Source organism: Lampetra planeri, chromosome 13, assembly GCF_965212315.1.
Source record: "Lampetra planeri chromosome 13, kcLamPlan1.2.h2, whole genome shotgun sequence".
NCBI lineage: Eukaryota > Metazoa > Chordata > Hyperoartia > Petromyzontiformes > Petromyzontidae > Lampetra > Lampetra planeri.
Genome location: NC_136119.1, coordinates 13,604,924 through 13,631,105, shown reverse-complemented (window position 1 = coordinate 13,631,105; position 26,182 = coordinate 13,604,924). Strand labels below are relative to the sequence as shown.

Sequence of the window (26,182 nt, the reverse complement as noted above, 5' to 3'; positions counted from 1 at the left end):
TGTCGCGGGCGATCGCCGAGCTCGTGTTTACCGGCCGAGCTGCGCGTCGGAAAAGGAGCTTCGTGATTGTGTTTCTTGTGAATCGCGGAGTCCGCGGGGCGGTCGCACCGGAAGTGAGAGAGATCGCGCCCAAAGTGCCGCCCAGCCCAAGGCTTTGTCTCGGCTGAGAGCGAACCCTTCGCGGATAATTTGACTAAAATAGCATCAACGGAGCTTTTCATTCTGATTAATGCAGCATCCCCGGGCTTGTCACGAAATCAATGCCGTGATAAATTGACGCGTTGAGCGGACGGGCCCCAGCGCGGGGGGCTGACTCGCCGACGGGAGAGGAGGAGGAGGAGGCCCCTCGCGCGGCCACGGCGAGGGGGGCCCCCGCTCCGCTCTCTCGCAGCTCGGCGAGCGCCACGTCGCTGCGGTTTCATCACCGTCCACCGTCCGCTGCCGTAGGCGAAGAGAAACTCCTCCGGTGCGTGGCGCTGTGAAGCTTCTTCTTGCCCCCCCCCCCACCCCGATTCCGTGAGGCCATCACGGAATCTTGTGGCGACGATGCGTGAACGTTAGTGCCCAGTGATGAGCAGCTCTGCCCGGCGAACTCTCCGTGTTGTTTGAGAGGCGCTCGGAGCGCGTGTGTGCGTTACGCAATGTCCAGCAGCGCACACGCACTCCTGAACGTTCAGTCGTGTGTGTGCGCGCTACTGAACGCAGGCACCATCATTTAAGGTTTGATTTTGAAATCTTTCCAATGTTTGTTGGCAGCCAAGACAAAGAGAAAGATCCCCTGTATAGCCGTTAAATAATAGACTGTTGGGGCAAGTGCTGTAAGCTAGCACCCATGAAGGTTGGCACAGCACACAAGGGGGTTGGTGGCCAGCACCATGCCCGGCATTTATTGTCTTCACAAAGCACTCATTTGCAGTTTCGTCGACCTAAGGGAGGCCCAGGGCTGGTTCAAATATTTGCCACTGTTATTTGTCGTGAGCGGGAACCAAACTCGGGTCGCCACTAACATACCACACCAAATTATACATCGACGTACACTCTCACACGCCTTTCCACTCATTCTTACATCCACTTGGACACATCCACGCATGGACACACTGCAAATCCACACATCCGCTCATAACCATACACACATCAACGCACACGCACAACCATTCACACATTTGCACACACACACCTCTCCACACACACACACAAACTCGTGCACACATTGACACACGCACGCATCCATGCAAACTCATCCACACATTGACATACACACAGACACCCATCCACACATCCGCTGAGAGCCGCACGCATCCAGGAAACGTGCGAATTGCATTCCGTAAGTGCCTGCAGGGTTTTTCGGCAATTAAACGAACGCCCGCTGGTGCGTCGCCGCTCTCCGCACCATCACGCGAGCCCACAGCTCCGAGGCAAGCAAGCAAAAACAATAATTGAGCGCAGGAAACATTTGGCGAGCACTAACTCTTCCAGTTGTCAGTGCCGCCTTTATTCCGCGCGTCCCCCTTTCGTTCCCCACGGCCACAATGGCCTTTCCTGCGGGCACCCCGAGAGGTCGGGGTCTGAAAGCGGCTGCCGGGCAGGTCAGAGGGCAACGGGGGGCGGGGGATGGGGTGCGGGAGCGGCCCTGCCCACCAGGGACCAGGGGTCACCGAGCCAAAGGTTGAGCCGCGTGATAGCCCCCCTCCCCCACTGCCCGGCACACAATAGGCGGGCCGGAGCGAGGGCAGGGGTGGCGTCTGCCCCCGGGGAGGGCGATGGTCAGCTGTTGCCCGGAGACAGGCAGGCAGGGGGCATCTGCAGATGATCCCAGCGCTGGGCCCAGAGCTGGTCCGCCTTTGTGGGGCAGACAATGAGGTGTTCGAGGAAAGTGGCATGGCCTGATTTATGGGGATGGCCTTCTGTTTTTCGTCCCCTCCTCTCCAAGCAAATGGCTAAAATATTTTACATTTAACTCTTTTCCTAACCCCCCCCCCACCCGAAGCAAAAAAATCTGGGCTCCCCACGGAGAGCGTGAAATTGTCAAAGCCATTTAGTGAAGCGGCGTTTTCTGACAGCTGCTTGTGTTAAGTATTTTAATGTCACCGCACTTGCAAACGTTGTGGGTTAAACACTCCAAACGGGCGTCGGGAGAAGAAGGCTAATTTGTAACATCGCAGCTACCATGCAGCCTCGAATGCACATGCTGCTCCTCACTAAGATATAAGGTGCACTATGTTTGTGTATGGGGAGCGGTGGCGCAGTGGTTAGCGTGCTATGCTATGGAGCCAGCGGCCTGAGTTAAATTCCCGCTGACGGCCAACACCAGTGAAAATTTTCTGAACTGGTCCGGGGCCTCCCCTAGGTCGACTCAGCCTCAAACGAGTACTTGGTGTGTAAACATGGCCACCCATACCCTCATGCACCGTGCCGGCCTTCGTAGGTGCTTGCGATCAGCACTTGCCCCAACAGCCTGTTAAGGCTATAGGGAGAAATCTGTCTCTTTGTCTGTGGAAACCACGGATAGGAAAGCAAGAAAACCCCGTGGGAAGAAAAGTGTCAATGACATTTAAGCGTTCATCGTCACTGGCCCGGCGGTTTGAAGCTAACATCGAGTGCGCGCTACACGTTGCTGTTTATTGGGTTAAATGTTAAAGTGCACGGCTTTAGCCGCCTTGAGGGAGCCCCACGGTTTTCGGCGGTGGCCCAGCGTGTATCGCGCGTGTGTGTATAATACTTGATGCCCGAATTATGAGCACTTCAGTTGCTCAATTCTGTCAGATGAATAAGTCTTCTATCGAAACAAGAGTGATCTGGAGCGATCGCACGGCGCTGAAGGGGGGGGGGTGGTGTGTGGGGGGGGGGGGAGCCGTAATCCGTGTTGCTTGCCCCCCGAATGTTTGCCCCCATAATCCAACCCTAATCTGGCCTGGCCCCGAGCTATGATATCGACTGCTGCAGTGCCGAGATGTGTTTGTGGCCTGCGCGTGTTTGTGCTCGGGATAAGGGTTCGTGCGCGGGGCTGGGGTGGCGGGGGAGGTGGTGGTGGTGGGGGTGGTGGTGGCAGCATTCCTCCGAGCTCTGTGTGGTCTCGCCATGCAGAGTCCCCCACCCCTCCCCTCTCTCTCTCTCTTCCTTCTCCGCCCTGGGATGCTTCTTTCTGACCGCCGTTCGGCTGCACCGCCTCAGTGGACTTTATGTTCGATGAGCCTTCGCCTCTCCATGCTCTCAATGCTGCGAGATGTTTCAAGGTGTGGATTGATTGATTTATAACGCGGGTTGTTTCTTGCTCGACTCTAAATCCTTCCCCTGGGCAGCAGAGGACGTGCATACGCGGTAATCAGTCTTCACAAGGCGAGGCTCATCTGAGGCTTTCTTAATCGCCCAATAAATACATTAATGGTGTATTTGTCCACGTGTGCGAGTGTAAAAACGACAGAGCGCGAGTGTGGTGTTCTGACCACGGACTCGCATAGAGATGAACGCCGCCCCACTCGTGCCAGGAAACATCCGAACTGTTTTTTTTTATTTTCCAACTTTTTTTTTTGTAAAACTTAAGCAATGTATTTGGAGTGGCACGGCAAAGCCCTTGCTTCCCTCCTTTCACGGCCGAATGTCGACCTCGCTCTGCGCGTCCATCGCGAGCCGAGTTTGTCGCAGCCCACTGGGGTCACGATGGGCACCGCACCGCCATCATCGTGGCCGACGCTGCCACTTGAGTCGCAGTGTTGAGTTGGGGCTTGCAGGAATCGAACAGGGACAGCTGCCACTGAGGGTCCCCTTGGCTAGACTGCAGCAGGGGCATCAGAATGGTTCAGATGAGATGTGATGCAAGGCGCTTAGAGTTGCCGAGGCATTTAAGTAAGCCCCTCCGATTAGCACGGTTGGCTACGTGCGGTGCGAAATAAGTTCTACATACATACAAGCGCCACTTTAACGTTGAAAATCTTATAAAACTCCTCGTAACGGACAACCCCACACAGAATTAACAAAAAATACTTTGACGAATAATATCCCGTTTTCCTCGCTTTGAACTGCGCTGCGGGCTTCCCCGCTGCGTGAGCCGCAGGGCAGTTGCCCTTCCGCCCGCCCAGCGCTCGCACCTCCACGCAGCCCGATGGGGGGTCGGCCTCTCGGCCGCGGCGCCCTCCGCCCCGGGTGGACACCCCCGCTGGGAGCCGCTCTCACGAGCTGGCCGTGCTGCGGGGGGGCCTCTTTGTGGGGTGGCCTCTTCAGGGATTTTTGTTCTCCCCACTAAGCCGGGGCGGTGCGGCCCAGGAGGCTGAGTTACCGTCTCGGGGTCAGGGTGCACGCCGCAGGGCGGCGGTCGGGGCAATCCCCCGCCCCCCACCCCCCACTACGCCCCCACCCCTGCCACCCCCCTCCCCCAAAAAGAAAGGCCAATTTCTGAGAAAATTAACCGCTCCTTGTGAAAAGATCACAAGGAGACAAACGTGCTTTGAAGCATTTGGCGATTCTTAGCGGAATGCGTGGCCTTTGTTTATATTGTGCACCCTTCTATTCTTCACAAGCAAAATTGGTGGCGCTCCTATTCGAATAGAAAATGGAGGCCGGCTATCGTCGTTTCCAAGATATGACAGGAGCTTAACTGACCAAGGGTGATTGTGCTAAAGAGAGACTGGTCCCCTCCATAGGAATGTGGAGATTACACCACTGGTCGAAAAACAGTAGGTTCATTTCAGCACTTTCAAATTGTTAGACTTTTTATTTCGTGTATCTTATGAAGAATTGACACTGCCTCGCCCGTTTTCCACTATTGTACTGTGCGTATAGAGACAAGGCTGTGCATTACCGTAGGGTCCAATGCTCTGCTTGGGCAACTTTCTCTGGCATTTAATTTCTGAGCCTTCCGCCCTTCTCTCAAACATGCCCTCTTGTGATCGGGGTGCACGTTGATCAGCCAATGCACAAGGCTCCCCGCTTGCCGTGGGGCCTCTGGGCTTGTCAGATAAGATGGATGGAAGGAAAAGCAGAAACTCCTATCTCGACTGCTGCATCATGGACAACGCGAACATTCTTGTGTAACAGCCACCCTTTCCACGAGTCCTTGGGGACTCTGATATCCACGAATGTTGAGGATAACGGGGAGTGCTTGTCCACTGATAAGAGCAAGAAGTGCAGATTTGTGGGTTAGTCAAGGGTAGTTATTTTGCGTTGAGGTAAGTGCGATCATCGGTTTGCATTTGGTCAAGAATCAACGCGTCTCCGTGCTCGGGGTGAGGGTTCAGCGGAGCTCTCACGTCGGTTGGCGACCTGAGCCAGCCGTGAAAGTTCCACGCGGTCGGTGCGCAATGACAGCCAGAGGGGGACACCACGTGCAGGGACCGGGAGGGTGACTTACATGTCTACACGTTTTGCTCAAACGAGTCGGGGAAAATATCCACAATATGTGGCAGTGCAGCAATACAGAAATTGGCCGTCATCGATAATTGTCAATTTTGTCGAGACATGTTCAAAATGTTGGTTGATTATTTGTACATTTCAGATAAACTGCAAATTACGCTGCAATAGGGTGCATAAGTAATATAATTTGAACCGCACTGTGTTTGCTCACTGTAATGTCATCGCGGGGTAGTCGTGCGTCTGTGTTGTACTTGTGGTGTGTTCAGTGAGTTGCGTAGCTAGCGGCGAGCGAGTCACCCGTGGCCAACTGGAGGTGACCACCTGTTGCAGGCCCACTTGTCCCCACTTACATAAATTAGATCACTCAGAATTAAATCACCACTGCCTCCTGCATGGGGTCAGTTCTCTAAAGCGAAAGTTTTTTCTCGGGTCAGCACGTTGTATTGTGTGTTAGTGTGAGAAGAAAATAGAGCTCCGTTGTCCCGAGGACAATGAAGGTGCATATTACTCATTCACCGGTAGTCACCTCGCAATGTTGGGCACACACATTGCGATGTATCTCATCTATTTCCCCTGTGCTTTGTGATACATTCTGTGTGAAGTTATCAAATCAGTCAAGTAGTCTGTTTAGTTTTGTCCTTAGTTTTTTCATTTCTAGGATCAAATAACCGACAAACGGCACGCACGGCATTTCACTCCGACTCCACGCATGAAATGCGACGGATCGTGGAAGCCGCATGTGGTGGTGGCGGCGGCAAGCACAGGGCCGCCGCGCACGCGGTGACAGACAAACAGAGCGGAGGGGGGCCCCATGGCCACTTCTCGCTCGCTGGCAAACACAAGGCCTCTGCGTCCCCACGTGGCAGGGCGCCGCGACTCCACCAGAAATGTCCCTTTGTAGCGAGAGTGCCACGTGACCGGCATATGGTCGCGTGCGAGGGTCTTCGGCACCAGATGCCGCTCGGGCCACGTGGACGTATCGATTTCTGCGTAGATTATCCACCGTCAGATACTGTCAATCGGCTCATTGTTCTTTGATAATTGCAATTGATGTTAAACTGTATCATTCATCAGCTGCATTAAAGTGGGCGCTCACCACGATTACCGCCGCCCACCCCCATCGCGCTGAAGTTGAACAATCATTGTTTGTGCAACAAATGGACCTGGTTAAGAATTCTCCCCTGGGGCACGAAGCTGATGCGTTCGCTGGTCTCCTCTCCTCCTCCTCCTCCTCCCCCCGCAGAGCCCAGGAAGAAGTACCAGGTGCGGCTGTCCGCCTACAGCGACGAGGGCGAGGGATACGAGGCGGACCAGACCATCAGCACGGCCGACTGTGCGGGTGAGGCTCTCGCGCCACGCGGCCGCCGGGGGCCGAGCGCTCCGTGCCGCACGCGACGTTGCGGCCGGGCGGGGAGGAAGCGTCTCCCCTGGCTCGGACTGAGCGTGGATGATGCTCGCCTCCTCTAGGGAAGCCCTGAGCCCATTTATAACAGGACAACCACTTCTCACAAACTGGTACTCGTTTTATTGACTCGAGAGGATTGATGGCATCACTTGAGTTGAACTTGCAGTGTTCCACTTCAGAGGCTGGTGCTCTGCTGCACGCTCGATCGTTACCTAAACTGAGGTCTTCTTTGCAGAAATATCACATCGATTGGTAATGCTTTAGTGGGGGAATAACAAAGAAATTGTTCTCATTACGTTGCGATACAATTCATGGCAATAATGCCACAGAGTGACTTGGGCAGCTTCCCCAAACTGCCAATCCATCCTCTGCCAATCGGGTTCCTCGAATGAGGGTCGAGCACCAACACCACTTGGCTGGGTCCGGAACCACAACACCACCACCACCACCACCAAGGGGTCCTGCACTCATCAGGATCAAACAAGAGCCTGGACCACCATGGGCCATCCGAATGGAAGTTCCCGGAGGCACGGCCTTCAACACAGAGGAGTCTTCGGGCTTGAGAATGGGAACGAGGGCCATTTGGCTACGCTTGATTCTAAATCTCCCCCTCCCCCACCGCTTCGCTGGCTACTGATTGATTTAGTGGACCTGGGTGATTGGGATAGCCGAGAGGTTTTTATTGGCAGTGCGCGTGTACCAAGTGCTCGTGTCCTGCCACCCAGAGGCAATATCTGCAGGGAATAATCAACCGCTGCCACCTGCTCGAAAACGGCATTTGGAACCCACTCACATTATTCACACGGGCAGGCCATTATGTGGCGGTGGCCTCTCCTATGTCCTAAATTTTACAGAGACCCTATTGATTAATATATATGTTACCGATGTAGCTCTGCGTACCCGTGTCGCCAATGCAAAATGAGGGTAAAGAATCTCGGTGAGAGAATCCTGGTGAAATGCAGGACACTGTTGTGAGTTGGAGCTCCCCAGCCAGATGGGACTAGGAGGTCCACATACGTGGAGTGACGCGTTGTGAGATTCAAGGAGGCAGGAAACGGAGAGAGGACGGAACTCATTTTCCTTGCTGTCGTCCGCCACCCCCGCGCCTCCCCCCAAGTGGAATTCTCTGGACTCGCCACCGTGTGAGAGGCATAATATTGCTATTAGGAGGCGCAGGAAACCCACGCGGGGGTCGATCACAATGCGAGCAGCAAAACGTTGTTTACACTTCCTGTTGGAACAACTAAACGGGTCAATTTTCACAACCCAAATGGTCGGCGATATGAACGGTCTCGCCTAATGGAGCTTTGGCCTACCCAGCGTTACGGTGGCCGTGCAGTTGCTGCATTCACACGTCATGGGTCGCAGCAGCAGCTTCTACCGTTTCGCAATCGTTGCGTTATTATGTAGAATGGGATGGAGCGGTGGCACGGCGGTTAGCGCACTTGTGCTAACCGTCATGCCACCCGGCTCGATGAGTTTGATTCCTGGTCATGTTTTTTTATTAGTGGTGAGTGATATTCTTTACCACTCCACACTGACCAGCGTAGAGAAGTATGGTCAAACAACGCCCTTGAGCGGCACTCGATGGGGAGGCCTTCATTCAGCACTCGTGTACCGCATGCACACGTGCTCCCAGCACATGCCTACTTGCTCACCTTCATGCACATACATGCGCACTCGCTCACAAAAGACAAAGATCCTCCATCTAGCCTTGCAGACTGTTGGGGCAAGTGCTGTTAGCGAGAATCACGCCCAGCCGCCTTTGTCTCCCCAGTAGCGATCTTTTTACACACCGCACCAGCTACTCATTTGAGGCTGAGTCGACCTAGCGGAGGCACAGAACCGATTCGGATAATCATCACTACCATTGGCCGTGAGAGGGAATCGAACTCGGGTCGTCGAGTTCATCTTAACGCGGTAACCGCTTCGCCACCGCTCCCCACACGCACGCACACAAACACACACGCTCACACTGTGAAACAAACTCGCACACCAGAGGTCGCAAACGGGTTTTGATTCCTTACCCGTACCCGGCCGCACCAGGGTCGCAAACGGGTACACGGTACCCGTACCCGGCCGGGTACGGGTAGCCGGGTATCGGGTAGGGTACGGGTATCGGGTACCCGGTTGCGACCTCTGTCGCACACACATACTCACTCGCACGCACGTACGCAATCACGCGCTCACACGTACGCCTCCCATGCCCCCCCCCCTGCCACGTGCCCCCCAGCCGTGCGTGGGAAGTCGGCGCCGCCGCCACCGCCGCCGCACCGCCTGCACGCGCGCACCAACGGCTCGCGAGCCGTCGCCCTGCACTGGCTCGCGCCCGTCTTCAGCCACGGCGGCGGCAGCCTCAACTACACGCTGCGCTGCAACCCCGTGGGCCTCAAGAACGCGTCGCTCGTGCGCTACGTCCACACGTGAGTGGGGGGGCTGCCGGCGCGTGCAGGACTCTCTCCAGCGCGACTGTTGTAGCTGCTCTTGTGCGGGATAATCGCAGGCGTCGGGAGGGCGAGATGGTGTGCAGGAGGTCGTGGGTTCGATCCCGGCCCTGACGCCTGCTGCTGTATATTTGGAGTTTGCGTCTCTCTCTCTCCGTGGTCGTGTGGATTTTTGTCCGGGTTTTCTGGTATTTTCCTTCCACATTTAGAACCACGCGTTTAGAGCATTTGGCTGCTATAAATGTCCACGTGATAAGCCACTTTGTTGAGATATCATTTGTGACCAGGTCACTTGTGAAAAAGAGCTACACAGCTCAGTGGGCCTTACCTGGTAAAATAAAAAAATTGTTTTAGTTTAATTTCATCATCGTCGTCGTCAACTAGGGGTAATGAATATTATCACGTGACTCGGAGGCACGGAGCCCGGCTCGGAGTTCCTCAAGCGCTCTACGAGCCTGGTGCACCAGGTGCAGAGGCAGATGTCGCTGCTGCCACTGCTGTCACTGCTGCTGCCGCTGCTGCTGCCGCTGCTGCTGCTGCTGCACATGTGAAGGGGGGATTGGAATTCCGGAGAGAGCGAGACCAGCCACGGAGAAACGATTTCTGGCACTCACTGCCCTTGACTTTGGAACGTCGAGCAGGTTGAGGGATGACCTGGCCACGATGGATGTGCGCGCGCTGCAAACGCTGTGCAGGCTTCACGTGTGTACACACATGCCACGTGTGCGCCGTGTGTGTATATCGCGTGTGCCGTGTGCGCGCTGTGTGTGTATGCCGTGCATACGCCACGTGTGTGACGTCTTGTTGCGAGCGCAGGCTGCGTGGATGCGTGCTGCGTGTACTGTGCACGCCGCGTGTGTGACGTGTTGCTGTTGTTGTTTGCTCCCCTTGTGCCGCTCTGTGCCGCCGCTTTGCGCGGCAGCACGGAGGAGCGGCTGCTGGTGGAAGGGCTGCAGCCGGACACGCGCTACGAGTTCGCCGTGCGCCTGCACCTGGGCTCGCTGCTCAGCCCCTGGAGCCCCGTGGTGTACCACTCCACCCCGCCCGAGCGTGCGTCCCCCCCACACTCGCCCCCACACTCGCCCCCACGCTCACCCCCACACTCACCCCCACACTCACCCCCGCGAGGTCGCGGGGCGCTCACCGGCGCGACAACGCGGCCCTGGCTGAGAGCACGGCGACGTTGCTCCGAGTGTTTGACGCCGCCACCGCGGACGGTCGTCATTGCCTCGCGCAACAACACCAACAACGCCGCCGCCGCTTCTGTGTTACATGCCCACACCGCTCGAGTGTGTCACAGACCCAAACACCACACACGAGTGTGCTACACGCCACTACGCCGCTAGACGGCGGTGGCTATGCAGCCTGTCATCCAGCATTATGGAGGCAAGGGTTGGTGGATCACACAAAGGTTGTGAAACTCGCTTCGCAATGGCGGTACGGCAATTTGAGCAATTGCCATCTGTTTCCATCTGTACGGGTATAGAGTGTTGCCCCTGGCACGTGTGCGTTTTTCTCCACGTGCTCAGGTTTGCATGTATACACACTCATCTATTGGCCGTATCAATCTTAAATTAAAAACCCAATGTAGCTGCAGGACCCTTCTGAAAAAGAGTCCTATGACTCGGCATGTATCTCCTGGACAACTAATTGTGAACATTAATTATGAATATCCACGTCACACTGTCCATCACTGTAGTACACCACCAACACATCTGCACTCACGTGACGCACCGCGGCATTCCCCACCAGCGGCACACCTCTCCCGGCGCACCGCCCGCGAGCGTCCATCGCACCGCGACCTAACCGCGACCTCCGTTAACCGCCGCTGTGGCGCTCGGTGACGCGGCGCTCGCCGTCGCGCCGTGCGCGAGCCTGCCGTGTTCTGCCCGGGCGGCTCGGCGCGCTCGACTCGCGCTCGGGGGATGTTTGTTGTCGTGCCGCGTCGTCGTTTACCGCGGCCGAGGGCCCCCGAGGCTGCGAGAGCGCCCGTCAGCCAGAGCCGGCATCGACGCGCCTGGTGCCGCTGTTTAAATATTTAGTTTCCGTTCCAACGATCTGTGGTGGTAACCTGATTTACTGTTAGGAACGACGACAGATGGTGTCACCTTGTGCAGAATTGGGAATATAGCGGAACGTATGGACACACACACACACGCATACCCATGCACGGATGTGCATAAACCGCAAATACCTAAACGTGTAGCCTTAACAGAGTCTTGGGGCAAGTCCTGTTAGCGAGCACCTATGAAGGCCAACACGGCACACGAGGGGGCGGGTGGCCAACACCACGCCCGGCCGCCTTTGTCTCCCCAGTGGCGTTGTTTTTACTCACCACACCAGGTACTCATGTGAGGCTGAGTCGACTTAGGGGAGGCTCAGGACTGGTTCAGATGATGATGACTGGTGTTGGCCGTGAGCGGGAATTGAACTCGGGTCGCCGCGTTCGTAGACTGCTGATGGATTGGCAGCCAGAGCAGGGAACCACGAAGATGAGCACTGCAGAGACGGAGCGATGAGATTAGCTGCGATGTAAGAGTGAGATGGATTGTAGCATTGCAAGGCCGTGAGGGATGGCTACAGCGACCCGGGGAAGCACCTAGTCACGTGCAGCTTGGGGCCTTGGATCCTTCAGGACTGGTTCCTGTCTCGTCGCGCGCGCTGAACGTGAGCTATTGGAGCAGTGTGATTGATGTCCTGAATTCAACCAGCTGAGCATACACAGAGATGCAAAACATCTTGTCGAGGAGAGAGACTTGTGATACCATTCTTGTCTGATACAAGCTTTTATTTCTTTTTGCAATTTAGTGACAGGTAATTTTAGGTTTTCGAGTTCTGTTTTCAGCCACACAGTGGCCTAATCTTATTAATGACCCTTTAGCTCGGTCCTTAACATCTCCTTTAGAATAGATGGCTCATTTATTTTGGTAATTCCCCTTGGAAATTACGGGGCTAGCCGTGGGAATCGAACCGCTGACTCGGAGCAAAATGATTGTAGGTCGCGCGCGATGCCGGGCCGGTTAATTGAGTTGGCGTCTTAATTGATTAAGGAGCTTTAGACAAAGTTTCGTGCCTTTCAGTCGTTATCTCTCGACTTCACGGTAATTTGATTGAACGTGACGGGCGTTGGGCCACGGTGTTTTCCCCAGGTTAAATTCATTCATTTTAAGAGGCCGCTATTGCCGCCACTAGCGGTCACCGACTCTCCCGTCCGTCTGCACGCTCGCGGTGCTAAACGAAAAATCCACTTCGATCGTCCTACGGGGAGACCGGCCCCCCGTCGCGATGCCGTGAAGTTTCTACCGCCGGCTCACCCGCCAACAGCCGCGAGCGGCTCCATGGGCGCTCGTGAGGGCAGCGACGCGCGTAGACCGGGCCCCGCGGGCTGCCGAGGCGGTGCTCATCGTGTGACCGTGCGCCCCGCAGGCCCCTCGGGCCGCCCGGGAGAGGTGCGCGTGGCAGCCGTGAGCCCCCGCTCGGCGCTCGTGGCCTGGCAGCCCCCGGACGAGTCCAACGGCACGGTGACGCGCTACACCGTGCTCTACGGCACGCCGCAGGAGTGGGCCGCCGGCGCGTGGCGCTCGCTGCACACCCACGGTACGTCGTGGGCACTGGACGCACGGCACGCTGGCAGCACCACAGTGTAACGGGCGAGGCGCTGGCACGGGCCTCTCACCGCCACACGTGAGAGAGAGGCCCGCGAAAACGGCCGCCACCCTGCCTCGTATGACGATCACGATCATTTCCATTCATGAAGCCGCTGATTGCACCTGCCGCGCGTAAATCACAGCGCGCGGCATCACCGGGTCGGAGCGATCCTCACGCCCTCGCGGTGTTGAGCGCGGAGGAGACTGTGGCTCGTGGCACACGGACAAGCTCGCACTGAAACACCGCGGGGGGGGGGGGTGGGGTGCACCGCAACTCGGAACACACCGAGTGCAGCACGACCGTTCAATTCCATTTCACTCAAGAAGCCAATTTCGATGTTCTCATCCTCCCACATTCATAATGCACGATGGGCCGCACGTGCGACCGACACGCACGAGCCCAGAATAACAACAAGAACGACGGCGGCGACACCGGTCGAGTGAGAGGGGGGGGGGGGGGGCGCGAGGACCCCGCCGTTGTGACTCCACGCTCGCCGCCAGCGTGCACACAGGACATGCACGGTCACTGTTTGTCAATCCACTGCTGGATGGGTTTCTCCCCACGCCGTTCGGACCCTGGGGGTTTGTTTGACTGGAAGCATTGGTCAAGTTATATTGAGCACGGCAAACCTGGATTGCAACCCAGCGTCTCAGCGCTGCAGACTCGGCTGGGTAACTCTGGTACAGTACCCTTATGATTCGTAATAATAATATTATTTTCCGGACCCCCCCCCCCCTCTCCGTTGTGCGCGTGGCGGTGTTGCCGCAGGCTCGGAGCGCGTGGCGCGCGTGGACGGCCTGCAGCCCGGCGAGGTGTACGTGTTCCGTGTGGAGGCCGTCACGGCCAGCGGCCCGGGCCCCGGCTCCCCGCCCGTCCGCGTCCACATCCCGCGCGCTCAGCCCGGCGGGGCCGCCCGGAAACCCGGCGGCGCCAGAACCTCGCACGCGCACGGTGAGCGCTGTCGCCGCACCTCGCTCCACGCTGCCCGCTTCCTCCTCCGTGCTCCGCAGTTCGTGTTCCTTGCTCCCGCTCCTCGCTTCGTGCTCCGTGCTTTATTTCCTGCACGGTCGGCTCCGTGCGGCGCAAAAGAAGTTGAACGTGTGCACGTGCCGTGTTCTCCGTGCTCGCTACCCCGTGCCCCGCGCTTCATGCCTCGCCCCGTGTGCCACGCGCAGGGGGAGGCTCGGCACCGGCGGAAGGGGCGGAGGAGTCGGCGGGGGGCGACGTGCCGGGCGACGGCTCCGCCACGGCCATCACCATCGGCGTGTGCATCGCGCTCGCCTGCATCGTGCTCTGCCTCATCGTGCTGCTCGCCCGCACCAAGGCCAGGTACACCACCGCCGCCGCTGCTGCCCACCCCGCCGCCCCAGCGCGACGAGGGCAGCCGGGGGCAGGCTTCTCATTGCTGCAGTGCCAATACGCACGCGCACGCACGCAGGACTGACGAACGGAGTTTCCGCAGTGAGGGAGGTGACGCGTCGCGTCCCTGCGGGGAGGGCAGCTGCAGTGCAGACGAGAGGGGACGTCCTAGCGACCGCTCGAGGAATTGGGGCTCACGGCTCCACGAGAAAGGGCTGCAGCCGTAGCGGTCGCGGAGAAGTGAAGAGGAGGAGGAGGCCAATTCGCAGTGAGAGCGTGGCAGTGGTAACGACTGCGATAGGCGGCGGTGGCAGAGAGTGACGAGACGGAGGCGACGGACGTGATGCCTGGTGATGCCTCTTGCCAGTCGCATCAGGACAGTCAATTGCTTTGGCTTCCACATCACCGATTCATGAACACGCAGCCTGGGTAAAGCAAACACGCGACGGACATCGCTGTCTCCCCAGAGCCCACGCGTCCCCCGCCCTCTCCCCACACACGTCGCACGGTGTTTGCGGTGTGCTTGCCTCTGCATCATCGTGTCCATGTGCGTTTGTAAGTGATGTCCACGTGTGTGGTATCGATATACCCTGTGACGTTATTCGCTCTGTGACCAATTGGCTCGTTCAACACCCTGCACCGACTGGTTTGTGCAATGGAGGTCATCGTGACCCATTGGGTGAAATTTTAAGTCAATGTATTTAACAAAATCAAGACATATCATATATTGCAATCAAACGAATTAACCCACTATCATAAAGGAACAAGCTTAGCATCGAACATCACTTATAATTAGCTATGAACGCTAACTCGTAATCATTTACACATAAAATGTACATATAGTACGTGTGACATGTGAGGGATATAAGCACTTTGGTACCCCCGCCTCTCACAAGATATTTGGCTACTGTGGCAGTGACTCCACCTGGCGCGAGGAACAGGGTGACAACTTGCCCTTCTCAAGACTCGCACGTGAATGCTAGGCTGGGTGCGTTGCGTGCTGTGGTAAACGGTGGTCATCTTTACGGCAGAACGAGTCTGGCGATGCCAGCTGATGCCGGGCCCACGTGCAGCGCCCTCGCGCAAACTCCTGTTCTGCGCCAAACTCCTAAACCGCTGTCGTGGCGGCCGTCGCCGCTGCTCCGTGGGGTTGGGGTCTGTGCACCGTCACAGCCACGGTTGCCGCCGGCGCGTTCGAGCGTCGCCGTGGCTTTGCCACCAGCAAATTTCCCCTCGTCCCTCGGCGATGTAAACCGTGGCCCTCCCGTGCATGCCGTAAACCAAAAAAAGCGAGTTGAAATCTTTACGGAAGTGAACGACGTTGAGTCTTCCAAGACCTTGTCAGGGAAGTGCCGTTGTGGCTGTCGTGCGGAGAGGACGTTCTGTGTGGAGAAACTCGCGTGATGAGAGACGGTCACAGGCCAGTGCAGAATAATCGTGGAGCATAAGTGGCTGGGTTCTGTTGCGAATTGAAACTGAATGGTGGTGAAGGCTGCGCGTGGGGCCTGCTGATTCACGTGTTAGTGGCAACCACTTTCCTCCACTTTCTCAATAGTTAACTGGCAAATCGGCAGGACACAGCGGTGATTTGCCCGCATCTTGTGAAATGTTGCCTTAAAACTTCCACCTCTGCGTCGCACGTGAATCAGCTTTTGTTGTTCACGACGCCGATCTCGAGTACGATGCCGACCTCGGGGGAGAAACTGTCGCTGGGAGTGTCGCCTGTCCAACCTCTCCCTGCTCCAGGGTGCTTGTGTAATGACCTTGCACAACGGAGAGTGTCGCATGCGGCTCCCCCCGGGGGCGAGTGTGGGGGGTGGAGGGGTGGAGGGGTGGAGGGGTGGAGGGTGGATTTACACCTCGACATCGCCGGGCCCCCTCGCACGTCACCCCGAGCGCGATCGATGGGCGATCGCCCGGGCCGGCGGAATCATCGGGAATAAATAAAATGATTTAATTGAGCCGCGCGCCCTGAGGACGCTCGCTCGTGACGGAGCAGGGACAGCGCTGATCCACAGCAGAGCCACTCGGCAGAGAGGCAGCCGTGTCGGGCAGCAGGAGCCGTCCCGCGTGTCACGGGAGAGTCACCGGAGAGACGCACCGCGCTCCCTTAACCGCTTCATTTGCCCTTCGCCATCGATGTACTGTACGGTATTTCTTGCTCGTGATACGACTGCATTAGCATCGTTTGCGCGCTAGATACCGTTGCGCCGTGTGTGCGATGGGCTCAGAGGCGTCGGTGGATAGTTTATGTATCACCATCATCGGTGTTATTATTTTGCTTGTTTATCCAGGGAAGCCTAAGTCTCAATACTCTTGAGGGGCCTACCGAGTATTCGCAGTGGGAGCGATTTTGCTCTCTGTGATCCCAATTTCGTCATTTACAGGCAAGGTCATTTATTGCCATTAGGATGTTTGGCCAATGCTAGCTACCTTTTGTTTCTTTAGCTTATAGGAGGAAACCAGGGAACGCAGAGGAAACGAATGCAGAACAGGGGCAGAACGTACAAACTCCACGCAGAGAGGCATCCGATGTTGGGAATCTAACCCATGCCCTTCTTTCTGCAGGGCACAAGTGTTTACCACTGCACCCACCTTGCTACCCAATGTAAATGTATAGCCCGTATATATTTTATGATCAGTGTGCATGTGTGTATTTTCATACATTGCACTGTGCTATGGTTTCATGGGTTTTCCAAGATGTAGTTTAACTTCTGTAAAAATGTTGCTTATCAATTATGCCAATGACCTTGTGGCTGATGTACCTTCCCTGTTTAAAACAGTAATTATAAATTGCACCATACAGTCAGTCTTATGTGAGGAGCACCATAACTTGACAGCATTATCACATTATGACATTATTTTTTTCCGCTTGAAATGCTTTCGTAAACATTGTGAATTATCGACATTTCTCAGAACCCAGTGAACCCTTGTCCAAACATCTCAATTTAAACAAACTCCTTCGCCGGGCCGTGGTTTATTTGCAAGTCACACGTGCTGCCGCGCAGCACGCTCCGGCGAATGTGCGCCGGTGAAGGAGGCACGCGGTCAGGCAGGGGTCGCGCGTGCGCTCGTCCCCACCCCCGCGGGTGTCTCCGGGGCTGGACGCTCGTGCCGGTTCTAAGGCTGGATGCGCGAGAGCGCAGCGGCGCTCGGTGAACCTGGCGGCGGGCAAAACGTGGCGTTGACATTTCAAAGACGTTTCGCATACGCTGCTGGAAGAGAAGGAAACGGGTGGTGTGCGCGGTGGAGGCGCACGCTGCGCACATTTTCACTCCTCCTCTTCAGCGTCCACAACATTAGCTTTCTATGGTGCACGGCGTCCGTGTAAACGTCACTCAAACGGGACGGGAAGGGAGATGAGAGATCCGGCACAGCGGGGCGGATTCCCACACGGTGACCCCTCTCGCTTTCGGTACCAAAGGGGTGAGATTTTTGGATAAAATGCAGGCTGACGGAGAATGCCGCCACGATAGGGAAGAGGCTGTTGAAATGCATTTAATGAGTGAAAATAGCGATACGCTCCAAACATAAGTGTGAATGTTACACTACATTTTGCTTTAAATGTATTTTACATTGCCTGTGTTGTGCCCGCCCCTATCCCGAGCTTTTATATTGAATGTCCCCGCTTCAAAAAGGGGCTGGTACCACAAGGCACGCTACGGGGCTGATGTGTGTGTGTGCGTGTACGCGATGTCTCCACACAGGGGCTCGTACAACAAGGCTGAGCGCGCTCTCTTCCCGGGGCAGCAGCAGCAGCAGGGGGCAGGAGGAGGGGGCAGCCCTGGCACGGTCGCTCACCTCGCCTCGTCCTCCGCTGCCCATGGCGGGCGCCTCCACTCCAAGGTCTCCTTATGATATTATTATCATCTCATTCATAATCAACTTGTTTGTTTGCTTGGACCGTGACATATCTGCACTCGTCCACATCTCACGAGCAGAGGCGGCTGGGAATACGAGCACGCGTGACAAGTCGAGGCACGGCAGCCTGCGTTTTAATAAATGATGAGACGTTTTGACGACGAGCTGATGGAGGCGATGATCTCCCCCCCGCCGCATCGTTAAAATACAGGCGGCCGTGCCACAACTTGCCGCCGTGATTTACATCTCCCCCCCGGGGATGTGTGACCGCCGGTTAACGTCGTTAGCGAGAGAACGTGGCAGGGCGGGGAGGCCCCATCGGAGCACCGTGGCCACCCCCTGGCAGGCCGAGAGCTTCAAGCTCTCGGCCTGCCAGGGGGGTCGGCAGTGCGGTGGCACCCGGCATCTAAGTCTGAATTTTCCAAATTGTGAAGGTCAACTCAACCGGCCGTCTTTGCGAGGTCAATAAAATAGATTGCCATTTTCTGGGAAGCCATCGGTGGCTGTCGTTTGGAGAGACTGGCTCCCGCCACGGGAATGTGGAATCTGCACCCCTGCGTCAGAGCCACCCGAGGGGAAGAGTGCCATCCCCTGTTCACGCGCTCCCTCCATACCCAGCTGTGATGCGACGTCTGGCACCGAGCCGTGGGCCTCCCGCTCCCGTGGGTGGCAGCCAGAGGGCCTCGCCCACAGTGAGCCCTGTTGCCGGGGGTGTTGGACGGTGAAAGCAGGGCAGCGATTTCGCGTACAGCGCTGTAGTTAATTAGCCAAGCAAGCATTGTTATTCCTGAAGGAGGCTCTATGACTTTCAATCCTTAATATCTCACTCATCGATGTTTTAATCTTTATTTACCCCACAATCAACTGGAAAATTATTGGTTTAAGTAATTCCTAACCAAAGCGTGATTCAAGGTTACCCGCTGATTGGCACATTACTGATGTCGTGGACGATCCAACAGTTTTTTGGCTATAAACAACAACCGCGAATCACCCGGCTATGGAAAATCGCTCAATCCACCAACATCCACCGCAAATTAATAGTGACTATCACCTCGTACGGTAAAGGAATTCCTTTTTAAAACACACACCCAGGGGCTAAATATTTAACAAATTATTAAGTCTGTCTGAAACACGTAAGCAGCCAAGTTGTCGAGAATCGGCACTCGCAGGTGAGAGATAACGTGAGCAAAACTGATAACCGCAGTGGCCAGGCGCGCTGCTGCTGCCCTAAGCGAGACGTGGTGTAACCGCCGCGTCGTCCTCTCTCTCCTCGCTGCCACAGGGCGACGCACGTCTGGCTGTGGACGGCCTGGGCTCCAGGGCGGCCTGGCGAGGAGCAGGCCGAGGCCTGTTCGGGCTGGGCCGCAGCAGCGCCAAGACAAACGACTTCCCGGTACTGGCACGTCGCTTGTCGCTTCACCGTGTGTCCTGGTGTACATGCATGTTGATGTATGTTGAACTTCTTTCGTGCCGTACATAGGCAACCATGCTAAGCGCAGGTGTGCACTTAGGGTCGCCACTTCGGAGGTAGAAAAAAAACCGGGACACATCCTGGGAAGAGGAATATTTTACGAGACCGCAACAGGGGAGAACTACACGTAATTGTATTGTTTTAGTGGTTTATCGGTATTGTTATTATCACGCGACTGACAAAACTGGAACATTTATTTCCCTGAGTAAACTTATAAGATTTCCTAGGACAGCTACCCTGGCAAAACCAGGACAGGTGGAAGCCTGGAAGGAAAAGGGACAAGCGTTGGGAACGTTGTGTTGGGAACGTTGCTGTTGTGAATGCCACACAGAATGCTCCACCACTGCTATCAAACACAGATGCATAGGTGTCAGAGAGAGCGGTTCAAAGGTGTGCTTCAAATCAATTGTTATTTTCGCTTGTGAATTAGTATAAAAAAAAGTTTCATTCCGACTGAGATATTAGCATGGATCAATAGGTCGTTGTGAATGTTTAAGCTTGGGTGCTGGTTTCGAGGACCTGGGTACAGATGCTACCCGCGGTGGTGCAGGCTCCCCTACCAGAAGCATTGGGACGCCTCGACCACGAAGCTGACATTCAGGGGGCGCTCGTGTGGTGCGCTGCGCCAGGGCGTGCATCCACGTCGCCTGGCCACTAGGGGGCCCCCTGTCAGCACGGGGCTCCCAGCTAGGGGTCGGCACGGTTTGAACCGACTCAAACTGGTTTCAAATTGAGCAATCCAAACCAAACCAGCGACGACTGAACCAAACCAAACCAAAACCAAACCAAACTAAGCTAAACCAAACCTCTTAAGTTGGCTTGAACCAAACTAGTTTGAGCCGGTTCCACCCTGTCCGAGCCAAACCGAGTCGGTTTTCGTAGCCCCAAACCAAACCGAACCAGTTCAAACAGAGCCAAACCAAACCGATTTGGTTCGGTTCAAACCGCGGTTTGGTGGTTTGAGCCAAACCGTGCCGACCCCTACTCCCAGCATATCCATCAGTTGCACAATTGCCGATCTGACCCGGCCCTGCTTCAACTGGCAGATTCTATCTCCTCCACCTTTCGCACCGACATACATTTGGCAGTCACCACAACTCGATGTTGCGAATCCAGCTGCTGGCTCCAGAGCACGGCGCGATTGGATACCACTCCTGCCGTCGGAGAACACTCGCAGTGAACACGACTTCACACGGAGACTCGTAGACTCACACGGAGACTCGTAGACTTCACACGGAGACTCGTAGACTCACATGGAGACTCGTAGACTCACACAGAGACTCGTAGACTCACACAGAGACCCCGTAGACTCACACAGAGACCCGTAGACCCACAGTGGACACGAGTTCACGATGCGCTCCACTGTTTGTTGTTCTGCGCCACAGTCGCATTCGTGCGATTATTTTATTCTCCGTTTGGGGGAACATGACTGCACCTGCTGTGGCCAGTCCACCAGCTGCGATGTTAGACAGCCCGACTGCTTTCAACTGAGAGTGAAACCTCGCCAGTCGGTATTGTTCACCTTATTACTTCCGAGCGCTCTCATCGGGGTATTTGAATACCGTATCTGGACTCACGATGCACCGCCAGTTCAGGCGCGCGTCCGCCTCGCCGGTCTAACCGTGAACGGTCGCGGTGCCTCCGCAGATGTGCCAGCGGCCGCTGTTCTGCACGGAGGCCGAGGGGGAGGCACGCGAAGGCGTCTCGTCGCTGGACCCGGAGCGGTCGCGCGAGTCGTCGGCCCTCGCGTGCGCCGAGAGCAGCAGCACGAGCGGCTGCAGCTCGAGCCACGAGCCGTCGCCCATGGACGGCGCGCGTGCCCCGGCTCCCGGCTACTCGGGACGCTTCTCGCAGGCCACGCTGGAGGACGTGGTGTTGCACCTGTGCTCCGAGGCGTCGCACGACTCTGCCGGCGTGTCGGACGATGAGGACGACGCGGGCCGCTCGCTGGGCGGCGCGTCGCTCCGGAGTCTGGCCGCGACGGGCGGCGCCGGTCGTCTGCCCCAGCGATCGCCCCGGCTTCTGTCTCGGGGCGGCCCGGCCGTGTCCGCGTCGCTGCCCGAAATCAGCGGCGGCGGCGGCGCCTCGACTGCCCCAAAGTGGATGGGCTCCTGCTCCGTGGGGCCCGCCGCTCACATCTGACGTAGCGTCCGGAGCGGTCGTTCCCAGCCTGCTCCCGCCCGCCGCTGCTGCACGTGCGTGTCGAGCACGGAGTCTGCGCTCTCCGACCAGCGCCGAGTCTGTAGCGCCCGCCGTGACCTCGGAGGGGATTCCTAAAAGTACAAAAAAAGGAAACGTAAAAAAAAATAACATTCAGGTTGACATCCACTCGCAGACAAGTTGGGAACGACCACTCGACAACACCTACAGATGTTACACGCCCTCTCAGGGGGAACCGTGCATTGTGCAAAGCCACTGCAGGATTAGCGAGTTAATGAAACCGTCAGTGATTGTACCTGAAGTTTATTTAAGCCACAACACCAAAGGAGGCCTTTCAGAAGTATCGTATTATTTTTGTTAAACCAAAGTTAGCTTAGTAAGTCGCGCGCATTTCCCTGGGTGGCTCTGCACTGTCCACGGCTCCTGACCCGCACTGTTCTCACGCAGCGCTCAGGTGACTCAAGTCAGGAACAAAACGTCGCGGTCCGCCGCGACCGCGTCACGGCGCCTTGCCACCCGCGAGGTGCAATACTACCTACTGTACAACGACCCAGTGACGGCTCTCGGCTCCGCCTAGAGCAGGCGACACCTCCTCTCCGCCGCGGTTCCCTGTCGCGGCACGTGCGCGCGGGAGGCCACGGCAGCGTTCGCACCGACGCGCGACCGCGGCATTTTGAGTAAAATGTTTCGCCGGTCGGGACCCCTGCCCACGGCCCCCAACGCACCCCGACCGTCATTTGCTAAGCGAGGATGTCGACGTTGGGGCGCCGTGCAGCGGCCGCCGCGTCGATGGAACCGCTCCGGCCTCCTGCACGTGCCGTGGTGGGAGCGAGACAATTGAGACGGAGGATGGAGCCTCCTCGGGGCGGGAGCCACGCGACCCCACTGCTATTGAAATCTACCTCACGATGCCATGGCTGCGGTGCTGCTCCTACTGTTTAGGGTCGGAAATTCTAGAAGCCATTGCGTCCCGTATGCAATAGAGTGTTTTATGTAGACTTTGTTCACAAACGCAGCCGTTTAAAAAAAAAAGTGTTTTCATGCAGTAAGGCTGGCGGTTAATGTTGTTCGGTAACGTAATAATTTGTGTGCTTCTGGAGGGAGAAGACGCGACGCTCGCGTCGACGGTGACAGATGCCAAAACCCAACACGCGATTGTTGCCGAGAGCTTTTCCAAAACTTCCAAAATGTAAAAAAAAATCTAAAATCTGCCAAAAAAATTACCCCAAACCAAATAATTCGTAATTGTATGAGTTTTCGGCTAAACCGCGTGCGTGTTATATCAATGTGTGTTTTTTGTTTATCGCGTTGCTCAGCGGCCCTCTCGGGGTGAGGAGAGGTGAGGCTGCAGGGGAAGTGGAACCCCGGAGGTCGCCGCGGCCACCACTCGCCAGCCGACTCGCCGGGCGTTCCGTCCGTTCAGAGCGTTGATATCTCACCATGGCTTGGGTTACTGGAGATTATTTTCGTTTTGCCCCTTTGTTCTTGTTGTTGTTGTTGTCTAGAATGACGTTAGAAGAATACGAGATGTCGGAACAGCGGTTCCCAAACACCCCCCCACCCTTCCCAGTTTTGTCAGCCCCCCCACCCCCCCACGAGTAGAAAGTTGAATGTCTCCCACGACGCACGTGTGAGCTGGCGCGCACACGTGCGTCGACGTCGTTTTGAAGATCTGTCAAGTGGGAGCTGTTGTGAGCTGCACTGCACAGGGGGCCCCATTGAAGGGGGGGGGGGGGGGGGTTTGGGAACTCTCGTCCCAGAATCGAATTAACCAAAGCCCCCCCCCCCCCCTTGACGCCCAACAAACCCAGGTGAGTCACTAGACTCCAAGCTACTACCTCTTGTTTGTGCTTAGAAAGACCCCCTTTTTGTTAGTTTCGAGTTACTAAAGTATGAGTTGTAGATGTTTTACAAAGAATCCATGCTGCTGCTGTTGCTGTATGGTGTTTCGACAGGGTAATGTCCTTTTAACTACTACTGTGTTCTTCCGTCTGTGCGTTTAGAGTGGCGAGTCTGCGTGTGGTAGTGTAGTCCAGATGTAGTGTTAACTCCAGCTTCCCTTAGCCATTTCTAACTTAACAACGTTCTACCTTACAGGAAACCAAAGATTTTATTTAAATACCAAAAAGTAAGCTTTAAGAAGATTCGCTCGGACATTTTACGTGTTGTATTGTAAAGTTTTCACAAAAATATACCAGGCTTTTTCTTTTTATTCTGTTTAGGCCTGTCGTATTTAAGTAAGAACTATTGGCTTAATTTAGCCCCTCAAAAATGTATTACACAGCTTTACTTTCGACAAAAAACCAATCGCGTTGATGTTCTTTAAAATGACGACGGTGTTTTTTGTGAGTTAACAGGACCAAGGTTATGATGTTGCTACCTACAAACAATGAAACACTTAACATATTTGCCAAAGATAGTTTGCGTTGTTTTGGCAAGGTCATGAACAAATACCTCAAGTTCCAAATGCTCAAAACGGCATTGCGAATTGACTTGTTAAATGTGTGACGTCTGTGAGCTTTATTTCGTGTTTTGCGTTGTTGTTTTTTTTTACGTTTGTTATATATTTCTCAAAGTGTGTGGACACTGTTGTTACCGAGACCCAGGACCGAGGACCTGTACACGATATAAGCGTTGTCTATTGCCAGTTGCTACGTCGATTGCGTGCGGCGATGATTGCCCCCCACTGCCAGACCTTTTGTAATGAAGGCCACTGCCCTGACGGCAAACTGTTGAAGAACTGTGCTTCGTCAAGCACGCTTGATCTGTCGATGTTATGGGCCACATGTCACGCCAATGTTGGTTGGACATGAGTGGCCATGGCGTTCCCTCCCAATGGCTCTTTCCCCAAGCTCTTGCTGCCCTGCTCAATTCGAGAAATGTTTGCCCTTATCTTTTATAACTTTGATTGCGCTAGTTGATGCTGACCATTTGATGTTTTGGACCTTTGGGCCTGTGCTCAGCAGTTGTGGCATTGTCAACATTTGAAATGTAATAGTGATTTGGCTATTTACAAATTAATTATCTGGCATTAACGATGCCTACTCTGTTTTGCACACAATGCTGTCATGTGAAATTCCTTCATCAGTGAACATTCCTTTGCCCTGCATTGTCTAATCGCGAGGTGGGTAACCATTATGATCTGAAGTCTCAACTCAAGTAATGGCTCCAGACCATTGCGTTTAAGGAAAGCTGCTGTCATGGATGTTTTTGTGCACCGCTTTTGCGATTGAAGTAAAACAGTGTTACCCTTTAAAAACAATTACCATCATTCTGAGAGGTCTCGTGTGCAGGGGGTGTTTTGAGGAGGAAGTGGGCTCTAGTGGAGAGCGGCGGTGATCGTTGACGGTTCTGTTCCTTGTTGGCTCCTAGCTCCAGCTGATTGAACATGCCACAGTCCGCCAGGGGTGTTGCGGTGTCGAGTAAAGCGTGCGGGTGGCTTCAGTCGCTCACTGGAATGCGAAAGCAAGGCGAGATCACGTTGTCTTGGGCTGGCTGCGTGGGCTTGCACGGTGCGCTCACCCAGCATGCAGCCACCGCCGCGTTGCATTTCGATCACCCCACCAAGTCTCCGCCCGCGCACGTTACTCGACACCTGGGCACCTTCTCGAACTGGAGCCATGAGCGGGGGGCCACCGTTCTCTTCGCTGGCAGCGTGATCCCGGCCACCGCCACCGAGCCGTGCCGAACAAGTGTTTATCCCCGCGTGCTCATCGCCGTTGATCAGAAATGTAGGCGCGTTGAAGACTCCTACAAAAAAAACGCAAAGGGTGGTTAAAACGTTTTCACAGTGAGAAGTTTTTAGTTGGTAAAAATGTTGAACCGATGAGATGTTAGATTTTATTTTGATGCGCCCCCCCCCCCACGTCGCCATGTACCATACGTAATAGAACAAGTGCGTTGATCTTCGGGGTGACCGTGTCGCGAAATAGTTGTGCGTGGATGTGTTTACTCGTAATGTTCCATTCCGGAAACATTTTGACCGCCCCTCGTTAAGATTGTCATCGAATTGCAATTGCAGTGCATCAACGGAGCGTACGTGTCGTGTGTCCGAGTACGTAGTGGTTTTTGGCCCAGTGGTATCGTGAATGCTGTAACAACACCCACGTGACTTCGTGGATGCCCAATTGGGCCCCATCAACAATCGATGTTATTTGTGTTCAAGGCTTCTTTTTGGAGGCAGGGGGAGGCTTACAACCAAGATGAGCTTATCCCTCTGGTTCGAATCGAGTATGGACGGAATTATGCTGAGCAAAAAGCCAATTATTGCCTCACCAAAGGAGCTGCAAGGGCTGTTGGACAAAATTTTTATTTTCAACATCCAGTGGTGGACTTTGGAGTAAATGGAATGGTAGGCTAATAATAAATTATGCCACATGATATCATACAGAGGCCTGTGTAAAACCCTTCAAGCGTGCATCTTTCAGTGGCCAAACTGAACAGCATAAATTATGATATTGCTGCTTTGTTAACGTTTGTTCAACCAAC

The 26,182-nt window shown here is 55.3% G+C and overlaps 1 protein-coding gene across 1 annotated transcript in view; it reads left to right on the top strand.

Moving 5' to 3' along the window:
• LOC144722156 (protogenin-like) overlaps positions 1 to 23,425 on the top strand; it is a 72,782-nt gene extending 49,357 nt beyond the window's left edge. The window contains exons 11-19 of the mRNA XM_078600330.1: positions 6,590 to 6,685; positions 8,985 to 9,174; positions 10,118 to 10,245; positions 12,622 to 12,792; positions 13,612 to 13,794; positions 14,019 to 14,172; positions 17,910 to 18,048; positions 19,346 to 19,456; positions 21,182 to 23,425. Of these exons, the coding sequence (XP_078456456.1) occupies positions 6,590 to 6,685; positions 8,985 to 9,174; positions 10,118 to 10,245; positions 12,622 to 12,792; positions 13,612 to 13,794; positions 14,019 to 14,172; positions 17,910 to 18,048; positions 19,346 to 19,456; positions 21,182 to 21,676 (1,667 nt within the window). The 3' untranslated portion in view covers positions 21,677 to 23,425. The remainder of the gene's footprint in view (positions 1 to 6,589; positions 6,686 to 8,984; positions 9,175 to 10,117; positions 10,246 to 12,621; positions 12,793 to 13,611; positions 13,795 to 14,018; positions 14,173 to 17,909; positions 18,049 to 19,345; positions 19,457 to 21,181) is intronic.
• Positions 23,426 to 26,182: the final 2,757 nt, after the last annotated feature.